The following is a 21463-nucleotide window of genomic DNA, read 5'->3' as shown; positions in this document are numbered from 1 at the left end:
AGGCCTCTTTTCACTCCCCATCCCTTCTGTCTGTTTCTTCTCATTTTCTGACTGACACTTATTGATCCGGGGATCATGACTTCCAATTACCTGCTTTCAAAGTCACTTTAAGTTGGCAGCAGGGGACCCGACTCTGGGCCTGTCCTTCAGAAGGGTGGATGGGGTACAAGGAGAAAGAGAGGGAGAAGAGAGAGAGAGAGAGTTCAATGGCAAGCTTTTGAAGAGTTCTTCCTGCCTTGTGTCCAGGTTTAACAAACACTTTGGATCAGTAGCTTCAGGGGCTTCACTGAAAAATTGATTGCAGACCCCACAACAGCAAGTTGTTGACGTCTGTGCTATTTGTGCTCATCGGCCAATTATATCAGGAATGGTGTTGTTATTGTCTGGAACAGAATGTGCTATATTTGTTTCTTGGCAAGGGCCCCCTTATTAAAAAAGATCCTTGTGCTTTTCCAAAAATGCTTCACATGCATTTCAGAGTAAAATCATTACCAATGAGGATTCCTCCAACGTCGCTTCTGTGTGCGTCACTGACTTCAGATTGTTGTTATGTCTTTGAGCAGCATTTCTTTAATGTCTTTATTTATTTATTTTTTTACCCACAGAGCTGTCCTCCCCCATGCCGCTGGAAAGCGACATGAAGAAACAGGAGCACCTGTGGCAGAATCAGTCACCCAACTTCCTGGCAGAGAAGGCCTTCAATGCTGCAGTGGCAGCACTCCAACCGTACTGTGCGATCTGTTCGCTCTTCTGTCCTTATGCAAAGGTACAGCCACAAACTGCAGCACACGCACATACGTTTCAGTGAACTAGAATTGGTAGTGATTTGAAGTAGTAGTCACAAAATCTGTAGTATTGTATGTATTAGTTCAGCAGTGTTAGCACAAGTGATGTTGAGTAGCAGTAGTTTAGGTTAGGGCTTCAACTAAGGATGATTAACGTTATGGATAATCTGGATATTACTTTCACACTTAGGTGATTTAATTTCAGTCCATAAAGTATGAAAAGAAGTTGTGAAAAGTGCTCACCAAAAAGTCCTGTCATATAAGAAGCTGGGACCAACAAATGTTTGCTGGAAAAATAGTCGCCAGCTATTTTGTTTCTATTGACAAATCTTTGCAGCTCTCATGTAAGTTTAACAAAAAAATGTTTGTTAACTAAGGGTGTTGCGATTTCGATTTTACATCAAAATCGACTGAAATTAAGTCACAATCTCAAACTTCAAATTAAAAAATGGAATTGTCGATGACGCCACACCCCCATGTCACCCGTCTGGTCGGCTTGCCAAGCAGAAAAAAACACGCATGTGTTGAAGTGCTGCGAGTCAACCTCCTCTAACTTAGCTACTAGCTAAGCCAGTAGCTATTAGCTACAGCCAGCCAAACGATAGCATGGTGTTAGACCATTCCTGTTCGGCTCCCGGACCGTGGTCGGGAAGCACAGGGGAGGTTTGCTTGCTTGCTTGATTGCTGTCGCTACTCCTGCTACTCCTTTCGCTTCTCCCTCCTCTCCCATTCATTCACCGTCCACACATATGCACGCTCCCTCACTCTCGCTCGCCGACTCACCCCTCACACTCTGCCTTATTCCTGAAGGGGGCTACACCACTCTTACAACAATGGCAACTGCAGATGCAAGAGACCCATAGACAGAACTATAACCCCCTCCTCTTTCACTGAAGTCGCTGGTGTGGAAGTAATTTGGATTTCCAGTGAGTTATGTTGACAAAAAAGCCACAGTTTGCAAGCTCTGCGGAAACTAGATGGCAGGTTATTTTGTTAAAGTTTCCAGTTGACGGAAGATATAAGTTATTGTGACATCATGTTGTTAATAAATGTTTTAAATTTGACAATGTAGTGTGGTACATTGTGAACAAAGGTCAGATATTATATTACCGTACATAAAAGTCTAGTCTAGTCTAGTCGAGAATTGAATCGAACCATGACCTGAGAATCGGAAAAACTTAATCCAGTTGAGGATTTGGAGAATCGTGACACCCCTATTGTTAATTATCAAAACTATCCTCTTTAAATGCACACCAGCTGTTGTAAAGACTGACCAATAATCAACATGGTTAAAATACACTAACTGCATTATGTTCAATTTCTGGCCTCTCCAGCCACAGAAAGACGTCTTTGTTTCACCCGACGCCCATCGCGCCTCCCTTCCTAAGCATGGCAGTCGGACTCGTCCACTGGTCCCAGAAATGTGCTTCAGCGTCGGTGCACGCAACACTGAGCCTCCGCCCACCAACTATCACATTGCAGAGGATGGCACCAGTGTTCTGCTCCGCTGTTCATCTTGCCACATGCAGGTTCACTCCAGTAAGTATAAAACCAGTCAACACATCTTAAAGGATGCTTGCTATATTTGAGTAACATTGGGACCAATCATAGTGTGTTCAGCCCTATTAGCAGTGGAGTAATAACAACCCAGGAACAGCTGCAGGAGATAAAAAGTTGTTTTTCCATTTATGTCTAAAGGGGGCTTCCATAAGATGAGCTGTCGAAATAAATGTGAACACAACACAGTGTTTGTATGCTGTTAATGAAGAGTCAATAGTCAGCTCACAGCTGCAGGAAGCTTAATTCTATCTTAGACACTGATGAAGCTCTTTGAATTATGAGTATAGTCTCTCAGAACAGCCTCAGGTCTAAACCTGCATTTTGACATTTGTTTTTATTGACTTTGTGAAATATGGTTTAAAAAAATCTCACTATTAAGGCGATTGCTGCATTTGCAAATGTAGTTAACATCATATACATATGTGGGATATACATCCTAATGGATGTGTAATGCAGCGAAGTATATAATGTCTTCATTGTTTCACATTAATTTGTGGATTAAAAAAATAGCAAAAGGTCCTTGTGTGTATTGTTGTAGAAAAGTTATGTTTGATAGTGTGGAGGAAGCTAGCAGCTGTGGGTACACTGCAGTTTGAGTTGTAACACTCCAAGCGATGCACTCCACCAACTACAAACAGATACATGGACTGACAAGCTTTACAGACAGGCTCTGCTGGGCATTTCACCACTCGTCTTTATTCACAGCTTTTTATTTCTGAACCCTTGAGAATAGAGTTGAAAAATAAGAGGCACAGAGTATGAGACTCCACTACAGCAGTGTAACAACCTGTCTGTTCAATTCCCCTGCTACCACTCTCAGTGAGGCTTCATAGTTTAACTCTCCTTGACTCAGGGTAAACTAGCTAAGTGGCTGCTCAAGCAACGCAAAGGCCTCTCTGAAGGCTGCACACTATAAACTTCCCTAGCTCTTATTTACTGTGCTCTCCGCTCTTAACCATTTTTTACAAAGAAAGCTGACTTTTAGGGGATATGGCTTCTGTTTAAGCAAAGCGTGAACGAAAAGGCAGCTTGTTAACTTTCTATATGAGCCATGGGATCACTGTGCTTGTCTCTACTTCTCATTGCCACATGTTAACATCAGTCATTGTGCAGATAATAGAATGAATGCACATTTTGTGGCATATGTTAAGAATATACTACCAGTCAAACGTTTGAACATACCTTTTCTTTTAATGTTTTTCTTCATTTTCATGACTATTTATATTGTAGGTTCTCACTGAAGGCTTCAAAACTATGAATGAACACATATGGAATTATGTAATAAACAACAAAAGTGTGAAATAACTCAAAACATGTTTTGTATTTTAGATTCTTCAAAATAGCTACCCTTTGATTTGCTTACTGCTTTGCACACTCTTGGCATTCTCTGGATGAGCTTCATGAGGTTGTCACCTTAAATGGTTCCCAACAGTCTTGAAGGAGTTCCCAGAGTTGCTGAGCACTTGTTGGCCCTTTTGCCTTCGCTCTGCGGTCCATCTCATCATGGGTTTAGGTCAGGTGACTGTGGAGGCCAGGTCATCTGGTGCAGCGCTCCATCACTCTCCTTCTTGGTCAAATAGCACTTACACAGCCTGGAGATTTGTTTGGGGTCATTGTTCTGTTGAAAAATAAATGATGGTCCAACTAAACACAAACCGGATGGGATGGCATGTTGCTGCAGGATGCCGTGGTAGCCATGGTGATTCAGTGTGCCTTCAATTCTGAATAAATCCCCAACAGGGTCACCAGCAAAGCAGCCCCACATATCACACCTCCTCCTCCATTCTTCACGGTGGGAACCGTGCATGTAGAGACCATCCGTTCACCTTTTCTATGTCGCACAAAGACATGGCAGGTGAAACCAAAGATCTTAGATTTGGACTCATCAGACAAAAGCACAGATTTCCACTGGTCTAATGTCCATTCCTTGTGTTTCTTGGCCCAAACAAATCTCTTCTGCTTGTCTCTTTTCCTTAGTAGCGTTTTTTTAGCAGCTATTTGACTGATTTGCGCAGTCTCCTCTGATCAGTTGATGTAGAGATGTGTCTGATACTAGAACTCTGCCTGGTATTCATCTGGGCTCTAATCTGAGGTGATGTTAACTTATGATTTCTGAGGCTGGTGACTTGGATGAACTTAGCCTCAGCAGCAGAGGTGACTCTTGGTCTTCCTTTCCTGAGGCAGTCTTCATGTGAGCCAGTTTCATCAAAGCGCTTGATGGTTTTTGTGACTGCACTTGGGGACACATTCAAAATTTTTGCAATTTTCTGTACTGACTGACCTTCAGTTCTTAAAGTGATGATAGACTGTCGTTTCTCTTTGCTTAACTGTTAGAATTCATATTATGGCAAGAACCAATCAGCAGTCAAACAGGGTTGTCAGCTGTGTACCAACCTGACTTCTGCACAACACAACTGATGGTCCCAACCCCATTAAGAAGGCAAGAAATTCCACAAATGAACCCTGACAAGGCAAACCTGTGAAGTGAAAACCTTTTCAGGAGACTACATCATGAAGCTCACTGAGAGAAGGCCAAGGGTCTGCAGCGCTGTCAACAAAGCAAAGGGTGGCAACTTTGAGGAGTTATTTCACACTTTTTTGTTTACTACATAATTCCATCTGTGTTCATTCATAGTTTTGATGCCTTCAGTGAGAATCTACAATGTAAATAGTCATGAAAATAAAGAGAAACCATTAAATGAGACAGCGTGTCCAAACTTTTGACTGCTGGTGTATTTTTACAGTTACACTGATATATCTGCTTGTTGATTTATCGCATGTGTCATGCTGCAGCAAGATACTTAACAGCAAGGACATGTGCACATGTCAGTAACACACACACACACACCCCAACCCTCCTGGGTTCCTATTATCCCTAAAGCTGTAGTGCACCTTCAGCTGGAGAAGCAGTGCTGCAATTGATAAGAGGACATGAAGCAGAAAGAACTTCTGTCAAAAACAGCAGCTCTACACTCAAGCCTTTTGCTTCTCATTGTTTTGGATTGGACATTAATTTAGAAATTATTCAGACCTTTTTAGGTTTTGCATAAACATTCAATCGTTCTGGTTTAGGAGCTCAGATTAGTGGGACGAGAGGATTCATAATGCTAACAAAGTGGCTGGTTTTGTCAAGTGGTTTGTAGAAAAGGACCCAAGTATTTTAATAAACATTTTTATTAATGCTAGAGTTTGAGTTGCCATGGAGCCCATCATTACTGTTCATTATTACTCTTCTGCAGCCAGATGGTGTTTTGGAAACATTCAATGTAAAAATGTTAAAGGAAATATATTGAAGCTATTTATCTTTCCTCTTTCATAGGTTGCTATGGTGTAAGGCCAGAGTCCATCACCGAACCCTGGATGTGCTCCCGGTGTGTGGCAGGAGCCTGGACAGTGGTAAGTTTTTAAAAAAAAAAAAAAACAACAATCATTTAGGGCTCCAATCCAAGTCCAGAAAAGCAGTTTGATATTCTCCATGACTGCATGTATTGGAGTAGTACAAAATACTTTAAAATACTGTAAAGATTAGTTGATTAAGTTTCCCAACAGCTATTACAATACCAATCCATGGTATGAGAGCTCAGAAGATCTGTGTTTGACCTGTCCCTTGCTGCCTAAACTACATCCTCATTTGCTTTGTCTTTTTCAGGAATGTTGTCTCTGTAACTTGCGGGGAGGAGCTTTGAAGACTACCACAGACAAAAGGTTTGTGCATGTGCTTTGGTTTTAAGGTGGCAGTTTGCCAAATTTGCTGTGACGATTAGAAGTAACAAAACATCAGAGGTCATATTAAAATGTCTTTGCCAAATAATTGTTAAAAGTTATGTCAATTACATTTTAGTAGGAGATTTCAATAAAAAATGATTTTATTGAATCTAGTTCAGTTTGGACATTTTAATTCTTAAAGATATTCAGAATAAAACTTGGTAGCTAAAAGGACAAACATCAAGCAACACTGTTATCAGATTAAAAGAGAAGTAAACCACAACACACAGGTAATGAAACAGTCACATAACTTCTAACAAATTCAACCAAGTTCTGTAGATTGCTGTTGGAACAGAGTTTGTCAAGTTTTTTCAATACCGGTATTGGTGAGTACTTTGAGTCTATGCACTGCTCCGATACCATGTCATTTAGAACCATCACGTCATAGGGACCGTGCTACTTACCCGTTAACTCCATAAGCTCTGCCCAGTGTTAAACACCGGAAATCAATTGCTCTCAAAGCCAGTACAGGAAGTTGCACTGTGCTGCCCCTGGCAACTACTGTTTTTAGAGTACTATAGAAGAAGTTGATTTCACTTGAGTCAGACAGAGCTACTAACATGTCAGCTACAAAGCATTTAAAATCTTCTTCCTCTTCTTCTTTATTTTTTAAACCCACACTTGTATCAGATTGGTACTTGTTAATGGCCAATACCCAAAGCCCAGGTATCAGAAGTGGTATCAGTAAGGAAATAATGGTGTCAGAACATCTTTGGAGAAAGCTGAAAAAATGACACATAGGTTGACAATAGCAGTCTGTTGGATTTTTGAAGACATACGTTTTTATGGCGTGTCTCCCTTTGTAACCAGGTGGGTCCATGTCATCTGTGCCATTGCTGTGGCTGAAGCTCGCTTCGTCAATGCCATCGAGAGGGAGCCAGTGGACGTCAGTGCTGTTCCAGAATCACGCAAGAATCTGGTTAGTAACTATGGTGTAGTGAGACGGGCAGGAGTCATTTAAACCCAAGCAGGGCTACCCAGTCTTCTCTCAGAGATATCATTGAATGTTATCTTGTGCTCTGATTTAAGATTTTATCGATTGACTGGTGGCATTATCAGTTCTGCTAATCAGTCCAATTCCCTTATTGACTCCTGATCACTTTTCTGGTTAGAAAAAAGTAGGCCTTCACAGTTTTTCAGCATTAACAAAGCAGTTGTATTTTCTCTAAGTGAATACAATGTAGAAACAGAGTAGAAAACAGGTTCTTGCGTGTGACTCAGGTGGGCAACAGCTCTGTTGTTTAACCACTGAAGATGAAAGCACATCACTGTTGTTTGCATCTTTACTTGGAACTGATCATTTTACAGGTATTTCAACTAGTACTGTTGTTGGCTATGGATCATTTGTACCTCTCCTCCATAACGCAGATACATGAGTTTGACCCGATAATATTGCAGTGTGAAACTGTCAGAAACCCACACCAGCATCCATGAAAGGAATTGATAAGCTCAGAGACAAACGATTCCAAGTGGTCAGACAATTTTGAAACAGTTGTCAACTGGAATGGGTTCTTCATTCCCATCCCTATTCCTGCTCACTCTATCTGACACTCTCTCCATTGTCCTCCTTTCATGGTGAATGGACAGATCATGTTTTTGTGGCTGTGGAGGACATGGGGTAACTCATATGTGCTGAGGGGAATGACTGAATAATTAGCTGTCATTTCTGAGCCAAATGAACTGAATTGATCCCAAGGGGAGGAGGCAATTTCCTCAATACTGCCGTGTCTTTGAACACATGTCCTGCCCTCCAGTTCTCCTCCCCAGTCTCTGCTCCCCCTCCATTCACCTGATTCCACTTCACAGGCAGCTGCAGTGCTTGCTGGTGCATTATCACAAATCTACAAATAATGTCACCTCCCTCCTCTCCTCCTCTGAATAATCTATCAAACAGAAGCTGGGTGACATTTGCTGGGTGACTTTCAAAGCAGCTTTCCTCCATGTCTTCTTAAAAGGCGATGAGAAGAAGCTCTGCGGTCTAATGATTCGGATGACTGCGCAGATCAAATGTGAACACGCACCTTTGAAACCAGTTAATAGTGCACCGTGTTCAGCAGTCTGTGTTTTTTCCCTCCATCTTTGAACATTTGGTTTTCAGGGACGGAGAGATTTCATAGAAGCTTTTTTCGTCTTCGTTGTGTCAGAATTTCTCAGGCACAGTAACGCTGAGTGAATCCTCACAAGATGTAGCTCTCCCAATAGTGGTGTTGCATCTTGCACCTACAGGTACCTGGATTTCTTTTCTTGTGAGAAAACAGCCTCAAGCTTGGAAAAGCAAGCTGCTTAAAAAATCATCATCAAAACCTTTTAAAACAATTTTTCACCTGTCATTCCAGGTAAATTCTCCTGTTGCATTGGAACAACACACAAATGATTTTTATCATCTTTTAACTGCTTCTCCAATTTTGGAGTCTGTACTATACATAAGAGGATAGATTCAGTGCCATGCAGTGTTTCTTTTTTAGGTCGACATGCCAGGAGAAAACTATAAACCATACCAGCCCATGAAATATCACACAGCACTGCTCTGTTGAGAGCCGTTGTACATTTCTTTCTGCACCAGTACAAAAATGAAGTATTGGCACTTTAATAAAGAATTTTTATTTTTTATTGATCGGCCATGAGCTGCACTATAGCTGCTCACAGTGTGATTTGTCAAAAGGGGGAGGAGGATGAAGAAGGAAGGATGAGGGATTGGAAAGACATAGTGTGTGATGATAGATCATCACAATAAAACCAGTTCATAGAAAGATAGCAGTGACATAAGATGAGACGCCTGTCAAAGCTGTTGGAGTAATAGGTTTCTGTTCGATCGAAACTTGTTGTCATGGGTTGAACATTTATAATTTGACTTTTCTCTTATCAAATGTATTTCCTGGCAGGTGATGTCTTGATGTTCTTATCAGGAATTGAAGGGAAATGATGTTTCTGAAACACACCTACATCTGTGTATATAGAACGTGACTCAATATGACAGGCCAAATTCCTGCACATGCTGTTAATCTTTCCTTGTCCCTTCCCAAGGGTCGAGGAACAAATGAGGGGTGAGGAATGAAAGTGTTAAGACAAAGGGGGGTAGATAAAGGGTTGAAGGATTGAAAGTGCACTGAAAATGAAAAATAAAGGTTGGGGGTTTGGAGTGTTGGATGTAGAAGTGTCTTGGTGGAGAGTAGACTAGGTTCCTGGCCAGAGGCAGATATTTTGTTGGCTGGTGGTAATTTCACACTCAGGATGTGGGGAAGGAATGAAGGGATTTGAAAAGGAAAATGCTCCAAGGGAGGATGGCAAATTCATGTATGATTGCGAAAGAGTAGAAGTTGAACAAGTGATGCAAGACTCTATGAAGCATGCAGGAATAAACAGAAAGAGGGAAAAAGTTTTGAACATCATAAGAAGTTTATGTTCACTGGCATTAAAAGACAAACCAGTACTTGCTTATTGTCTAAAATGCAGTGCCACAAATGGCATTATTATACATACAATTATGTAATAATGTAATTTTGTAATACAGTTCCCATGATCCTTGAACGTTCATGAAAGTGAATGCAAAAAAACAAATCCCAGCTCAAGGTCGAGGGGAATTCTTCTCCAACCTAACTCCTTATTTTCTGTTTTATTTTTAGAAGTGTGTATTCTGCCACAGCAAGAATGCTAATCAGAACCGCGGCGCCTGCATCCAGTGCTCGTCTGAGAAATGTGCCACCTCTTTCCACGTCACCTGTGCCCAAATCGCTGGAGTCGTCATGACGCCAGCTGACTGGCCGTATGTGGTGACCGTCACTTGCCACAAGCATAAACGGGTCCCTCCAAAGGTAAGGATCGATCAGGATCTTGGTACTGTACAGTGAAAGGAGTGAAGTGGCTGCCCTCCCGATAATTTCTGAGCTCAGTCAGAGCTCTCTTAAAAACATATATTTATTTCAGAAGCTAAAATCCAAATTCTGTGTCCTCTGGAGAGTTTAACTCCTGTCAAGTTTATATCTACTGCTTTTAGTTTTGCTGCGATAATATCTCATGCTATTTGCTCCAGTGACAGGAGCATTGGTTAAAGTATAACTCTGTGTTATTTTTTTTCAGTATAACTGAAAATGGATTTTTAACAATTCAGAATTCAATTTATTTTATGCCGTAAGTCATGTGTTTTGAGCATGTATTGTGTTGTTTTAAATAGTAAGTGTCTCTTGGGATTTACTCTAGAAAGATTGCTTTCTTCTTTGTTTTTTTTTTTTTAATCCTGTCTTAAACCCAAATTCTCTGACCGGATTTTCCTCCCTCCAGCCTCGGAAAGCGGCCAAAGCTCCACCGGGTCTGAACCTGGACCAGAGGGTGATTGGTCGCAACAATGATAGTTGGTACTACCACTGTACCATCGTCGGCATGGCAGCGCAGACATTCTACGAGGTCAACTTTGACGACGGGTCGTATTGTGACAACGTGCACCCAGAAAACATATTAGTGAGTGTTTTAACAGTGTAGACACTGACAGCTATGTGTGATTTATAGAGATAACGTTTAATTCCCTTTCTTAAACCTAGGAGGAAATATCTAAGCAACTGCTTTGTTCCTGTAAGCATCTTTCCAAATGAAAATGTAATATGACTTACTGTAACTTCAAATAACCTTTAGTAACTCACTGCTATATGTGAGCAACACACATAACTTGAACTGAATCATCTGCAGCCAAGAAAACTGCTTCAAAGTGGCTTGTTTTTGTTTTTTTTTAAATTCCTCAGTCAAACTTCATCAGGGACTTGATAATAATAACATTTTTCTTTTGTCTGTATGCTCAATTTCATGTAATTATCAGGAGTTCCTCTTCTTTGTCTAAATCCTTTTACTTTTCTTCCCCCCTCCTCCTCCTTCAGAGTCATGACTGTCTACATAGCGGCCCTCCTGACGTGGGAGAGTTGATCATGGTCAGCATGCCTGAAGGTCAACTCCTCAATGCTTCCTTTGTCAGACAGCACACCCTGCAGTACTACCAGGTGAGGAAAAACCCAAATATAAGATGGCAGCCTCAGTCAGTTAAGGCCAAACCTTCTAAACTCTGTGATTAAAAGTTAGGAAGTAATTTGTTAATACTCTGTGGCAATCGCATAACTTGCATATATCATCTGATGCTCCTCTTCCGAATGATTTGGAAGTGGCGGAACCACGTTTGGTAACAGGGTCCTCCATCTCATTGCTTTGCCATCCTCTGGTTTGGTTTCCAGATCTGGTATTTATCAACATATGAAAAGCTTTGCTGCCCTTGTAGATTATGGGCGAACATTTTGATACAGTGTGGCATTAAAACATAAAGTGGAGAGATTTAGCATCACTGCATATTTGCCCCATAAATTCCCCAGCATATGCACCATAGTGCTTACAAAGTGGAAAATGTGGAATTGGAGAAGATGATTCTCTGGCACTGGTGTCAGGGGAAGCCATCTTTAAAAAAAACACTTGCATACACAGATACAGGAATGTATTGGCAGTAAATTTTAAATGAAGTTGTTCATCTTAGATTTTGCTAGTTCTGTGAGCACATCTGCAAACATTTTTGGGGGGATTGTTTATAGAGGCTGCATCATAACCTAAATATGAGTTGCTGAACAAGCTATTAAACTCTCTCTGTATTTTATTGTGCTCCCTTTATGTCCCTGTGACGCCCGTCTGCAGCAGCAGCACTGAGAGAGTACTGTTAAAGAGGAGGAGTGCTGTTATAATGAATTCAAAACAAGCCTCCAGCTGGTCACTGTGTCAGGGCCACAACCCTGACCATGTATTTTTTTTTTTTAAATGCATACCTGATGCTCCCATCCAGTCAGTGAGCACCTTTGGGGTTCGGTGTCATGGTCAAGGGCATTCTGACAGAACACATGGTTTCCTTCACTAACCACAGTTGTGTCTTCTTTTGCCAGGGATTTAGTTACCTGCTGAGTCGTGTTTATTCGGATATTATATTTGACAAACCAGATGGAAATGTTTATGAAAATGTTCATTAATCCAAACTTCTATTATATCTGCCTAGGTTGAGTTTCAGGACAAGAGTCAATTGCTGCTAAAACCCTCAGAGATCCATCAACTGGATCAGGAACTGCCCAAGAGGGTCCGAGCCAGACTGGTGAGTACATTTACTGAAACTCTGCTTTCTGCTCTGCTCACACACCATACAATGGGCCTCTCAGCATTCTTGTAATAATAAATAAAGGGGAAGACACCTCAGCCTGGCAGCTATCTGGCGGGGCTGCCACAGTAGATTTTAGTATTGGATTCCGAGGTGAATTATAAGAAAGGGCGAACCAATGATAAGCTTGTATATTTCAATAAAACATCACCAAAGTATTTGCAGATAAAAAAAACAATTTTTTCAAGCAGCCAACGCTTTGCAGCCCACAGAGGATAAAGGCCTCTGTGTGGGCCGCAATGTGTAGGTTGTTTAGTTTTAATGAAATTTAGTTTTGTGTGATTTGAAGAAAAAGTCTGTAGAAACATTTATGAAATGCTAGATCAGCTTTTCAGAAATATTTGTCCGAGGAAAGCTGTGATAACTTTTAAAATCCAAATAGATTCTGAAGACAGTTGGTCTTCACACAGTTAACTGGGCATCAATTCTGTGTTTACAGAATATTAATTTTTCCTTTTTTTTGTTGCAAAAAACTTGGAAGTGACTGTTGTTAGTGCAATGTCAGCGTGATTTGGTCTATATTAGATATATGCTGAGCAGCCCCAACATTAAAACCATGGACAGGTAAAGTATATAACATTGATCACCTTATTAAAAGGCAGTTATTTTCTGGGAAACCTGTGATTTGATACAATCACCCACCTTAACACTGTTGCAGACCAACTACAATCCCTCATGGCAACAGCATTCCTTGATGGCAGTGGCGACCGGAGCAGGACAGTGTGCTATGCTGCACCGCGAAAACTGCTCAGGAATGGGCCGAGGAAAGAGCTTAAGGCATCCACCTGGCCTCCAAATTCCCCAGACCCCAATTGAATTGAGCATCCATAGGATGTACTGTACCAAATCTGATCCGCCGACGGACAGATGTCCTGTATTAATGCTTCAACAGGTTAGAGCCAAGTCTGATCCTTGGAGGCCCCACCGTGGATCAGACTTGCCTCTGGCGCATCCACGCTTGTAGCTTGTTGTGACGTACCTCGGACTGTTCCCTTGGCAGTTCTTGGAATGTCACAAGCCACATTGTGGGCCTCTGCCATCAGGGAGTGCCATTGCCACAAGAGGGGTGTACTTGGTTTGCACTAATGTTTGGGTGGGTAGTTTGTGTCGGGTCGCATCCACATGAATGCCAGGAGCCACTGTATTGCACTGTATTGTAAACAGGGAATGATTTTGGAAACAGCAAGAAACTCCTAATTAGGCAAATGTGTCCTGACTTGAAGTCTGTACTTTTTTTTTTTTTTTTTCAGGCCATTAATGCACCACAACAAGAGGTTTCCTCAGCAGATGAAGCCCAAGCAGCCAAACGCCGCTGCCTGCCCTCAGGTTCAGCCCCGCCTACCCAAGCCCCCACGGAGACAACCAGTAACCCCGACTGTCCTCTAACTTCAGCCCCGGTAGCAGCATCAGCAGCACAACATCACAGTATTAGTACACCGCCGACCTCACAACCTCTGTCCCAGCCCACCACGACCCCACAGGATGTCCCCGCCTCAATCAACAGCATTCAGATGGACACCGTGTCCCAAATGGACACCAGTGCTGCCCTCACCAACACACCGGCAGAGTCGGCCCCAGCCTCGGACCCGGTGCTGACTCCGCAGTCAACCCCCTTTCAGTCAACATTGAACTCTGACCCCCTCCTGTCCGTTCCATCCCCTCCCCCGCCACCCCAGCACATGTCTGACGGCTACATGCCGAGCAGTGGCTACGTCTCCTACATGGAGACCCTCCTCAATTCACATTTCCCTCAGGACGGTGGCCCCGGTCCCCTGTATTAAAAAATCAACTCCACTATGCTATTACTCAGCCAGTGGAGGCCGAGCCCATAGAAAGTAAGCTAATGGAGGTGGATTCTACTGAGTGCTGTATTAATGGACACAAACGTTTCCTCTGTTGGCTCTGAGGGCAGGAGCAGGAGAAAACAAGGACACACGAGCACTCTTTTAATGCATGTAACCTTTTTTTTTTGTTTGTTTTAATGTATTTGCAGTGGTGCTTCAGCCTGCTCTGAAGCAGCAGCTAAAGAGGACACATTATTTTTTTCTAATATTATTATTATTATTATTATTATTATTATTATTATTATTATTTGTTTGTTTTTTTAAGGTCTTTATGCTTTTTTTCTGTTTTTGGTCAGCTGCTGTGCTTTTCTTCCTCCATCTTAATATGAATACTTGTCTGGGTGGTATCAACTCCATACCTCGTTGCATTAATCCAATAATGGCACACTCCTGTTTTTTGTTGTATAGGAAGCTAATTACTATGATCTCGCCTCTCGGCACTGAGGCGCCGGTGGACTTTACTTCTTCTTTTTTTTTAGAATCAAATAACCAGCAACAAAATATCTATTTTTCAATCAAGCCACTCATGGCTTTGAACTGAAGTGAACTCAAGTGTCACACTGTCCATCTGCAGGATATTTTCACAATGGTGTTTTATTGTCAGATTGCAAGAGGTACACAGGGGGGATGGGGTTAAAAATGTATTGTAGGGGGAACTCAGTATTTATATGTCTTAGTCAAATATTGAAAGAATTATTTGTAATAGAAGAAAACCTGTTGAATGCAAACACTAGTAGATTTGTCTGCAGGAATCATTGACTTTTTGTGAAGATGTGTCACAGTAGTTAACAGATGAGATCTTTATGTATTGACGTCATACAGTCATTTTTTGGTGGCTCCACTTTTCTCACCCAGAAACTGTCTCAGGGTTCCTACATGTGGAAAATAAATTCAGTTATAACATCCCAGTCTTTACACAGTTAAGGGAGTGCAGAACGGCTCAGAAGGCTGCATCAGAATGTTCTTCGGTCATAATTGGCACTTCTAATCTGTTGCTTTTATATTATTATATTTGCTCCCGTTAACAGTTTGTCTATTATACTGGAGGATGCCTTTGTTTACTATCACTTTTGAAGTCAATTTAAAAGATGACAGTCTGGAAAATATGTAGGAACCCTAAAGTCTGGAAATATTTTGTACCATTCTTGGTTTAAAATATATGTATAAATCAATATTGTATATGAATACTGTGGTCCGTTTTACTTTATATGTTGGGTTTTTTGAATTGATTTCAAAAACGTGGCCGATCCAACATGAATACCTTTAATTTTTGGACAGATTTACTCAGTTTGTACCCATAAAAAACAGCTTTTCTTTTTCTGGATGTGGCCATTTTTTGCCACAGAGGTGCTACAGAGATATTAAGTACTGATGAACTGAGTTTCCTAACACTGTCTACTTGTACTGCAGGCCTTGTGTATTGTGAATGAAATTTGTAAATGTCGCACATACCATTTTTCTCTGCCATCACAACTGAGATGTTGGAACACATCTGTGTTCTTGTATCTAGATGATTTCCATCAAGAAAATCTGATCTTAAAAGGGATTAAAGTGGGTTGCTAGTCACCAGCTCGTCTGTGTTTTGTGTGTTCAGTAGCGCAGGGACTCAAAAAGTTGTTTTCTGGCTGCAATTGAAAAGACAATGAAAAAATCCTCTCAGTATCTACTGACGCCTTCTGATTATCATGGAATATTGAGGGATGGGTGGTGTTAATTTAAGAAATATGAGTTTTTGTATGCACTCCCTCTGGAAACTCAGTGCTCAGTTATTGATAAACCAACCAGAGAGGAATGTCTGATACTGTCTGATCCAGTCTTTCCATCTTTGGACAGAGACAGGGTAGCCTTTTTTTTCTCCCGTCATACTTTACGTTAAGCTAGCTGTCTCATGGCTGCAGTGATCCAACCACCAGTGTGTCACCAGACCTGGATGTATAAGAACAGGACAGTCAGTATACAGTAAAGTAAATTTTATTTGTACAATTTAAGGTACTTGTACATTATCAAAACAAATGTATATATCCAATAATTAGATAAACCAGGTAGCTTGATGTTTAATACAGCACAATTGTTTATAAGGTAATGAAAGTGAGTTCCACCTTTACCAGCTGCGGCATTCAAGTAATACACACATGAATGCATCCACAACTAGAATGGCAGTAGTAGAGTGCATACCTACACCAAAAGGTAGTCAGTCTTCTTTTGTACTCATAGTGAGAAATAAACAAAATTGTTTGTCTGTTGAGGGAAATAATATTATTAGTATGTGTAGTATATTCTTATTTTAAACACCAAACCCTCACACAGATGGCATTCAACACAAACCTCAACACAGCCCTTTTGACTTTTTGCTCAACCCATTGATAATCAATAACCTGTTTTTATCATTTATCCAAACACGACCTTCTGGTTGAGGAGGACCGATCCCAGTGCTCACGACGGGATCCAACATTCTGCTTCTGGAGGAACATGGTACCAGATCGCACATCACATTTTTTCTACATTGAAACACTTGAAGGCCTTGACAATTTTTAATTTTTTTCCCCCATTCATTCATTTATTAATAGTGAAATTTAATAAAGGCCGTCAGGGTTGCCGTGGGTCTGTGGTGTGTAATCACCTTTTTAAGGCAGGATCCTACGCCGTCTCCTCAGATGAAGAAATTGTGTGTATTTACAGTAATCGTCAGTGCAAAAAGCTATTCGGTTCTCACTGCAGTGTCTCTTTGGCAGGATTTCTGGATTCGCACATTAAGCACACAGCAGGACAGCGTGTGTTAGTGCTTCCTCGCTTAGTTTGTCATCGTTACACAAGCTATTTTTAGATCATTTGGATGGTGTTTCCTGTTAATTATACCACCTGAAACTCCCTCAGAATAAGCTCCGCATTTAGTATATTCGTATACTGAATGCATTCCTCTGAAGGAACGGTAGTTGAGTGTGGATGAGGGGTAAATTGGGTAAGTTTATTCATTGTTGAAGCACTTGACAAGTCACAAATGATTATAGGTCACAAATTGCAGTACAGCTGAAGGCTAAAAGGCTCTTACATGTTCTAAGTGAATTGCTGGCTTGTTTATTTCACAATACAACAAATCCATATTAGAAGAAGTTGTTGGAGTACCACTGGTAGAAAATGGCAGCTCTAGAGACAACCCTTCCTCTTTCATTCTGAGGAACTGATTCAAAAACTTTTTTTTCTTTTTTATCGCTGTTCTTATCTCATCAAGGAAGCAGTCGCTGATGTCATACTCTGTCGGAGCTGTCGAGGAGGAAAATGACGTCACACGGTTCGCCACGGGACAAGAACGCGCCGCTGACGAACACGATGGGGCCATTGGGAGCCATTTTTAACAGCATCAGTGTTTTCTTCCTTCACGTCCGGAGACTAACAGGATTCACTTTGACTCTTGGGTGTGAAGAGCTTCTGAATTTGGAAGAAGCCCAACAAGAAGCAGAGAGAGAGAAGGTCAGTGGAAGAACAAGAAATCTGTGTCTTATGGACAAATCGTTAATGTGGGCTTGTGCTTGGTTGTCTCTCTCTCTCTCTCTCTCTCTCTCTCTCTCTTTCTCTTTCTCTCTCTCACACACTCACACACACACACACACACACGCGCGCGCGCGTGGACCACTAGCTGTGCATATGCCGAGGCTGCATTGCCCTCGCCGGATCACGGTGGTCATTAACATTCTGAAGTGCCCGCTGTGTCTTTGGAGAGGAACTGGGGGACGTGCCAGCTTGGCAATTACTTTAACAACTCCAGCGTTTGATTTCTTTGTTCAGTTGAACCCAGCCAGAGGTAAAACTAAGGAGAAACTGGAGGAGGAGGACGCCAAAGGAAGTAAAAGTTTGGGCTGACCCGACTGAAGTTTGACAGGGAAGGTAAACAGAGAATAGTCGGCACGTCAGTAATATCCGACAGCAGCGCGAACGGGAGGAAATGACGCGATGGCGCACGCCCACAGCTGTTAAGTTCAAAGTTTGTGACAGCCGGCGAGAGAGTCCGTCGCCACCGAGATGTCCTTGAGGCCGACGCCGAGACCTCTAACCCGCTGGACGACCATCAGACAGCTGAATGGCTCGCATGGAAATGGGAATCAGTTAATGCGGTGGGATCTAATTGCAGATGGAAGTGGCAATTATGTTGACAAGCTGGTTGATATGACAGGCTCCATTATAGCCTTAAGCTTTTATTACATACTCTGCTCAGTAAATCACATCAGTGAAGCAGTATTACCATAATGACTTAGCGGAGCTCCGTCTGTCAACACGGTCCCTGGTTTCAAGGGGACCGGACCGAGAAGCCGGAGGTGGCTGGGCTTTACGAACTTCAGGGAAGAAGACTTTGGAGCGACCTGAAGTGTGGCGGCCGTGTTGGGCGTCAGCTCTCAGGTAACACCCGGCAGCGCTGAGCAGACGGAAACAAATGGAATCCGAGGGGTGAGTTTCCCCGCTGTTTGTGTCTCGTTAGCTCCATCGCCGCGCTGTTGTTGACACAGCTGGTTTGTATGTTAGTTAATTCATCAAGCGGAGACGTTAGAAGCACGAGAGCGTGTTCATCTTTCACTTTTAGCGGGGGAACATCTGCCGGGAACCGCTCAAGCCACTACAAATACGAGACAGATGCGTCGGTGACAGGATGGCACGTAAGGGGACATCCCGAAGTGAATGTTTTGTTGGCGCAGTCTGTAAGTGTGATTTACTTAGCAGCCACACTCACATGTGTACAAAGACGGCCGTTTTTTGTCGCTGATTGAGATCTGCAGTGTGTTACAAGACGGCGTGGTGTCGAACACGAGTGCAGCCAGGAGAAAACAGGCTGGCTGGCGGGATACAGAATGGTGTGGGCCTCCCTCCAGTCAGGAAGAGGTGGCGAGCTCCGACCATCAGCTACCCTCTGGGGACCAGCTCGGGCACTTCTACGCTCCAGTTTTTCGTCGCTGGAGGATGATTCCAAGATGAAACACAGCTGGACATCGCGGGATAAAGGTTGCTCTGCCATTGGGTCTCTCACGGTTGTGTGCAGTGGTTCAGTGCCAAAATGCACCGGATAGACAGAACAGAAGCCTGATCGCACCGGGACGCAACAAGATTCGGGAAAGTTGTCTTTCGAGCCTTTACACAGTGGGGACGTTTCCGTAATGTAATCAGTGTTTGGCAGGATTTAGTTTTTCCTTCAAACTTTTTCGGAATGAGGTGGATATTTCTGGCCTCATGCGTGCGAAAGGCAACCTCTCTCGTTCATCCGGTCTTTCTCTTATATAAATGTAGTTCCTACCCCTAACCCTAACACATGTGGCCTTAAAAGTGATTCACAAAAAAAAACCACTCCAAAATGACGTTCTCAAACTACATCTGCCAGGTGATCTGACCTGATCTGACACTTTGTGCGGTGTGTAGAAGTTACAGGGAAGAATCCTTGGAAGACATTAGCACCAAACACTGCTGCTGGAACGCTCTTAAATTGGACGCTTTGTTGTCGTGCGTCCGTTTTGAAGTGTGGTGTTTTTTTTTAAAATCATGTCCGTGCAGGTTTATCGCTTGTTTCTCCTGTTTGGATCATTTTTGTATTTGCTTCTGTGTACATGCCGCTGAGAGGGCTGTAGACGGAAGACGGATTAGCAGGACAGTCAGGCTTTTTTACAGGAAGTGCACCATATGTTCTCACTAAGGATTCTCAGACGGCTCTCAGTAATCGATGTGCGAGTGGCTACACCTCGCCAACGGTTCCATATGGATCGTCTGTTTACGTGCGTTTCCAAACAAATGCATCACGCTTTGATCTATCAATCCCTTTCTTTTCCCAGTGTGAAAAGGTTTCCTCCATTATGGATGGAAACTTTTTTTCCTGTGTGTGTGTGTGTGTGTGTCTCAGATGTCTTGATGTGGTGCTGCAGCTCTCCTGCTCTGCCGCTGTCTGCTGCCCGTTTGTTTTCTCTCGGCAACAACAAAAAAACAACAACAACAACTAAAAAAAAAAAAACAATGTTGGTAAGTGCCGGGCCTTATTAATGAAGTGAATCTTCATCCAGTCACACACAACAAATAAATGGCCGCCCCCTTGAAGCTCTTAATCGGCCCATTAGTCTTCCAGCGACCACAGCACCCCCCCGCCCGTCTTTGGCTTGTTCCCTCTAGACCACAGCAGATACATCCATCAGCCTGTATTTGCATGCCGACCGCGCACACTGACAGAGCTGAGTGCACAGCTGGAGACGCTACATCATATTTAGCTCCTTACTTGTGCCATAAACACCGTTCCCCCCATCTCCAGCCCGTCTCCCTCCATCATTTAAATACTCGCACCACTCCCTCTTTTCACGAGTAACCCGGAAAAAGCCATCCGTTCCGGAAGCTCCGTTACATCTTGTTCACTCGCGTCCCCAAACTGCTTGCACTAAAAACTCCTCTTGTAATACTTCTTTCCCCTTGCGCCTCTCTCTCCTGCACCATCATTTGAAGGACCGACTTTGTTCCATGCCATCGTCAGGCCGCAGTGACTTTTACCCGCCGATCTATGAATTCAGTCTCGCTCTGTGACTCGCTGTAAACGGCCCTGCAGACGAGAGTGCGTCTAAACGACTGAAATGAGAGATGAATGCGCTAAGTAATGACAGGGTTTGCTCTCCTAAGTCGGCCTAATTAATCACCAGACGGCGTCCTGTGTGGTTTAAAGAGCTGCACAAACACAGAGTCGGAGGCGCCGAGAGCTGGCGCGCTTATCTGTATGTGACCTGCGCTTCCTTTCCCTCCACTCTCCCTCCATTTCTCAGCTGCCACGCGCTGCACCCTCTGCTAATTCAGCCGCTTAAAATCTCATTTCCGACACAATTAGCCTTTAGCCCATCTGAGTGCCGTCGCCCGTGGTGTGTGTGTGTTTTTTTTCTTTTTTCTTTTTTCCTCCCATCCTTTGTGAACGTTTTCCTCTTTCACTCCCCGATAAAGATCATTATTGAGGTTACTGAAAAGGAGTTTTGATCGTTTACAGGAGAAAACATATTAAAGGGCATTTTAGCGGGCCCATTAGGACACTGTTAGAGCCCCCGCTTGTTGGCACGCCGGGGTTATCAATGCTACTGGGAGCCTTTTGATTCATTCCTTTGCGAGAAGTTTTTTTAATTACATTTGCAGCGAGAGGTTTCGCTGCAGCACCGCCCCGCCCCTGCTGCTGTTATTTATTTTTTTGTGAAACTCTCGACTGCAGAGCTTGCAAAATGAGGACGCTCATCATTTTCACTCTGCGGCAAGTCACCACATAATTTTACTGCGCCTGCTCTGCAGCTGCTTCTAAATGGGCTGATCTGTTGGATGCACGTTTGGGTAATTTTTTGTTGGGATAA

At 42.8% G+C, this 21463-nt stretch overlaps 1 protein-coding gene across 1 annotated transcript in view; it reads left to right on the top strand.

The window, feature by feature from the left end:
- kdm4b (lysine (K)-specific demethylase 4B) overlaps nucleotides 1-15692 on the top strand; it is a 44959-nt gene extending 29267 nt beyond the window's left edge. Inside the window, 10 exon segments of the mRNA XM_037113721.1 lie at nucleotides 606-766; nucleotides 2120-2324; nucleotides 5665-5741; nucleotides 5995-6050; nucleotides 6921-7029; nucleotides 9734-9922; nucleotides 10389-10565; nucleotides 10976-11095; nucleotides 12124-12216; nucleotides 13530-15692. Coding sequence (XP_036969616.1) covers nucleotides 606-766; nucleotides 2120-2324; nucleotides 5665-5741; nucleotides 5995-6050; nucleotides 6921-7029; nucleotides 9734-9922; nucleotides 10389-10565; nucleotides 10976-11095; nucleotides 12124-12216; nucleotides 13530-14060 — 1718 coding nt within the window. The 3' untranslated portion in view covers nucleotides 14061-15692.
- The last annotated feature ends 5771 nt before the right edge of the window (nucleotides 15693-21463 follow it).

The sequence above is a fragment of the Acanthopagrus latus genome, chromosome 11 (genome assembly GCF_904848185.1).
Source record: "Acanthopagrus latus isolate v.2019 chromosome 11, fAcaLat1.1, whole genome shotgun sequence".
Taxonomy (NCBI): domain Eukaryota; kingdom Metazoa; phylum Chordata; class Actinopteri; order Spariformes; family Sparidae; genus Acanthopagrus; species Acanthopagrus latus.
The sequence above is the reverse complement of the archived record's forward strand: the minus strand, read 5'-3'. Positions and strand labels throughout refer to the sequence as shown.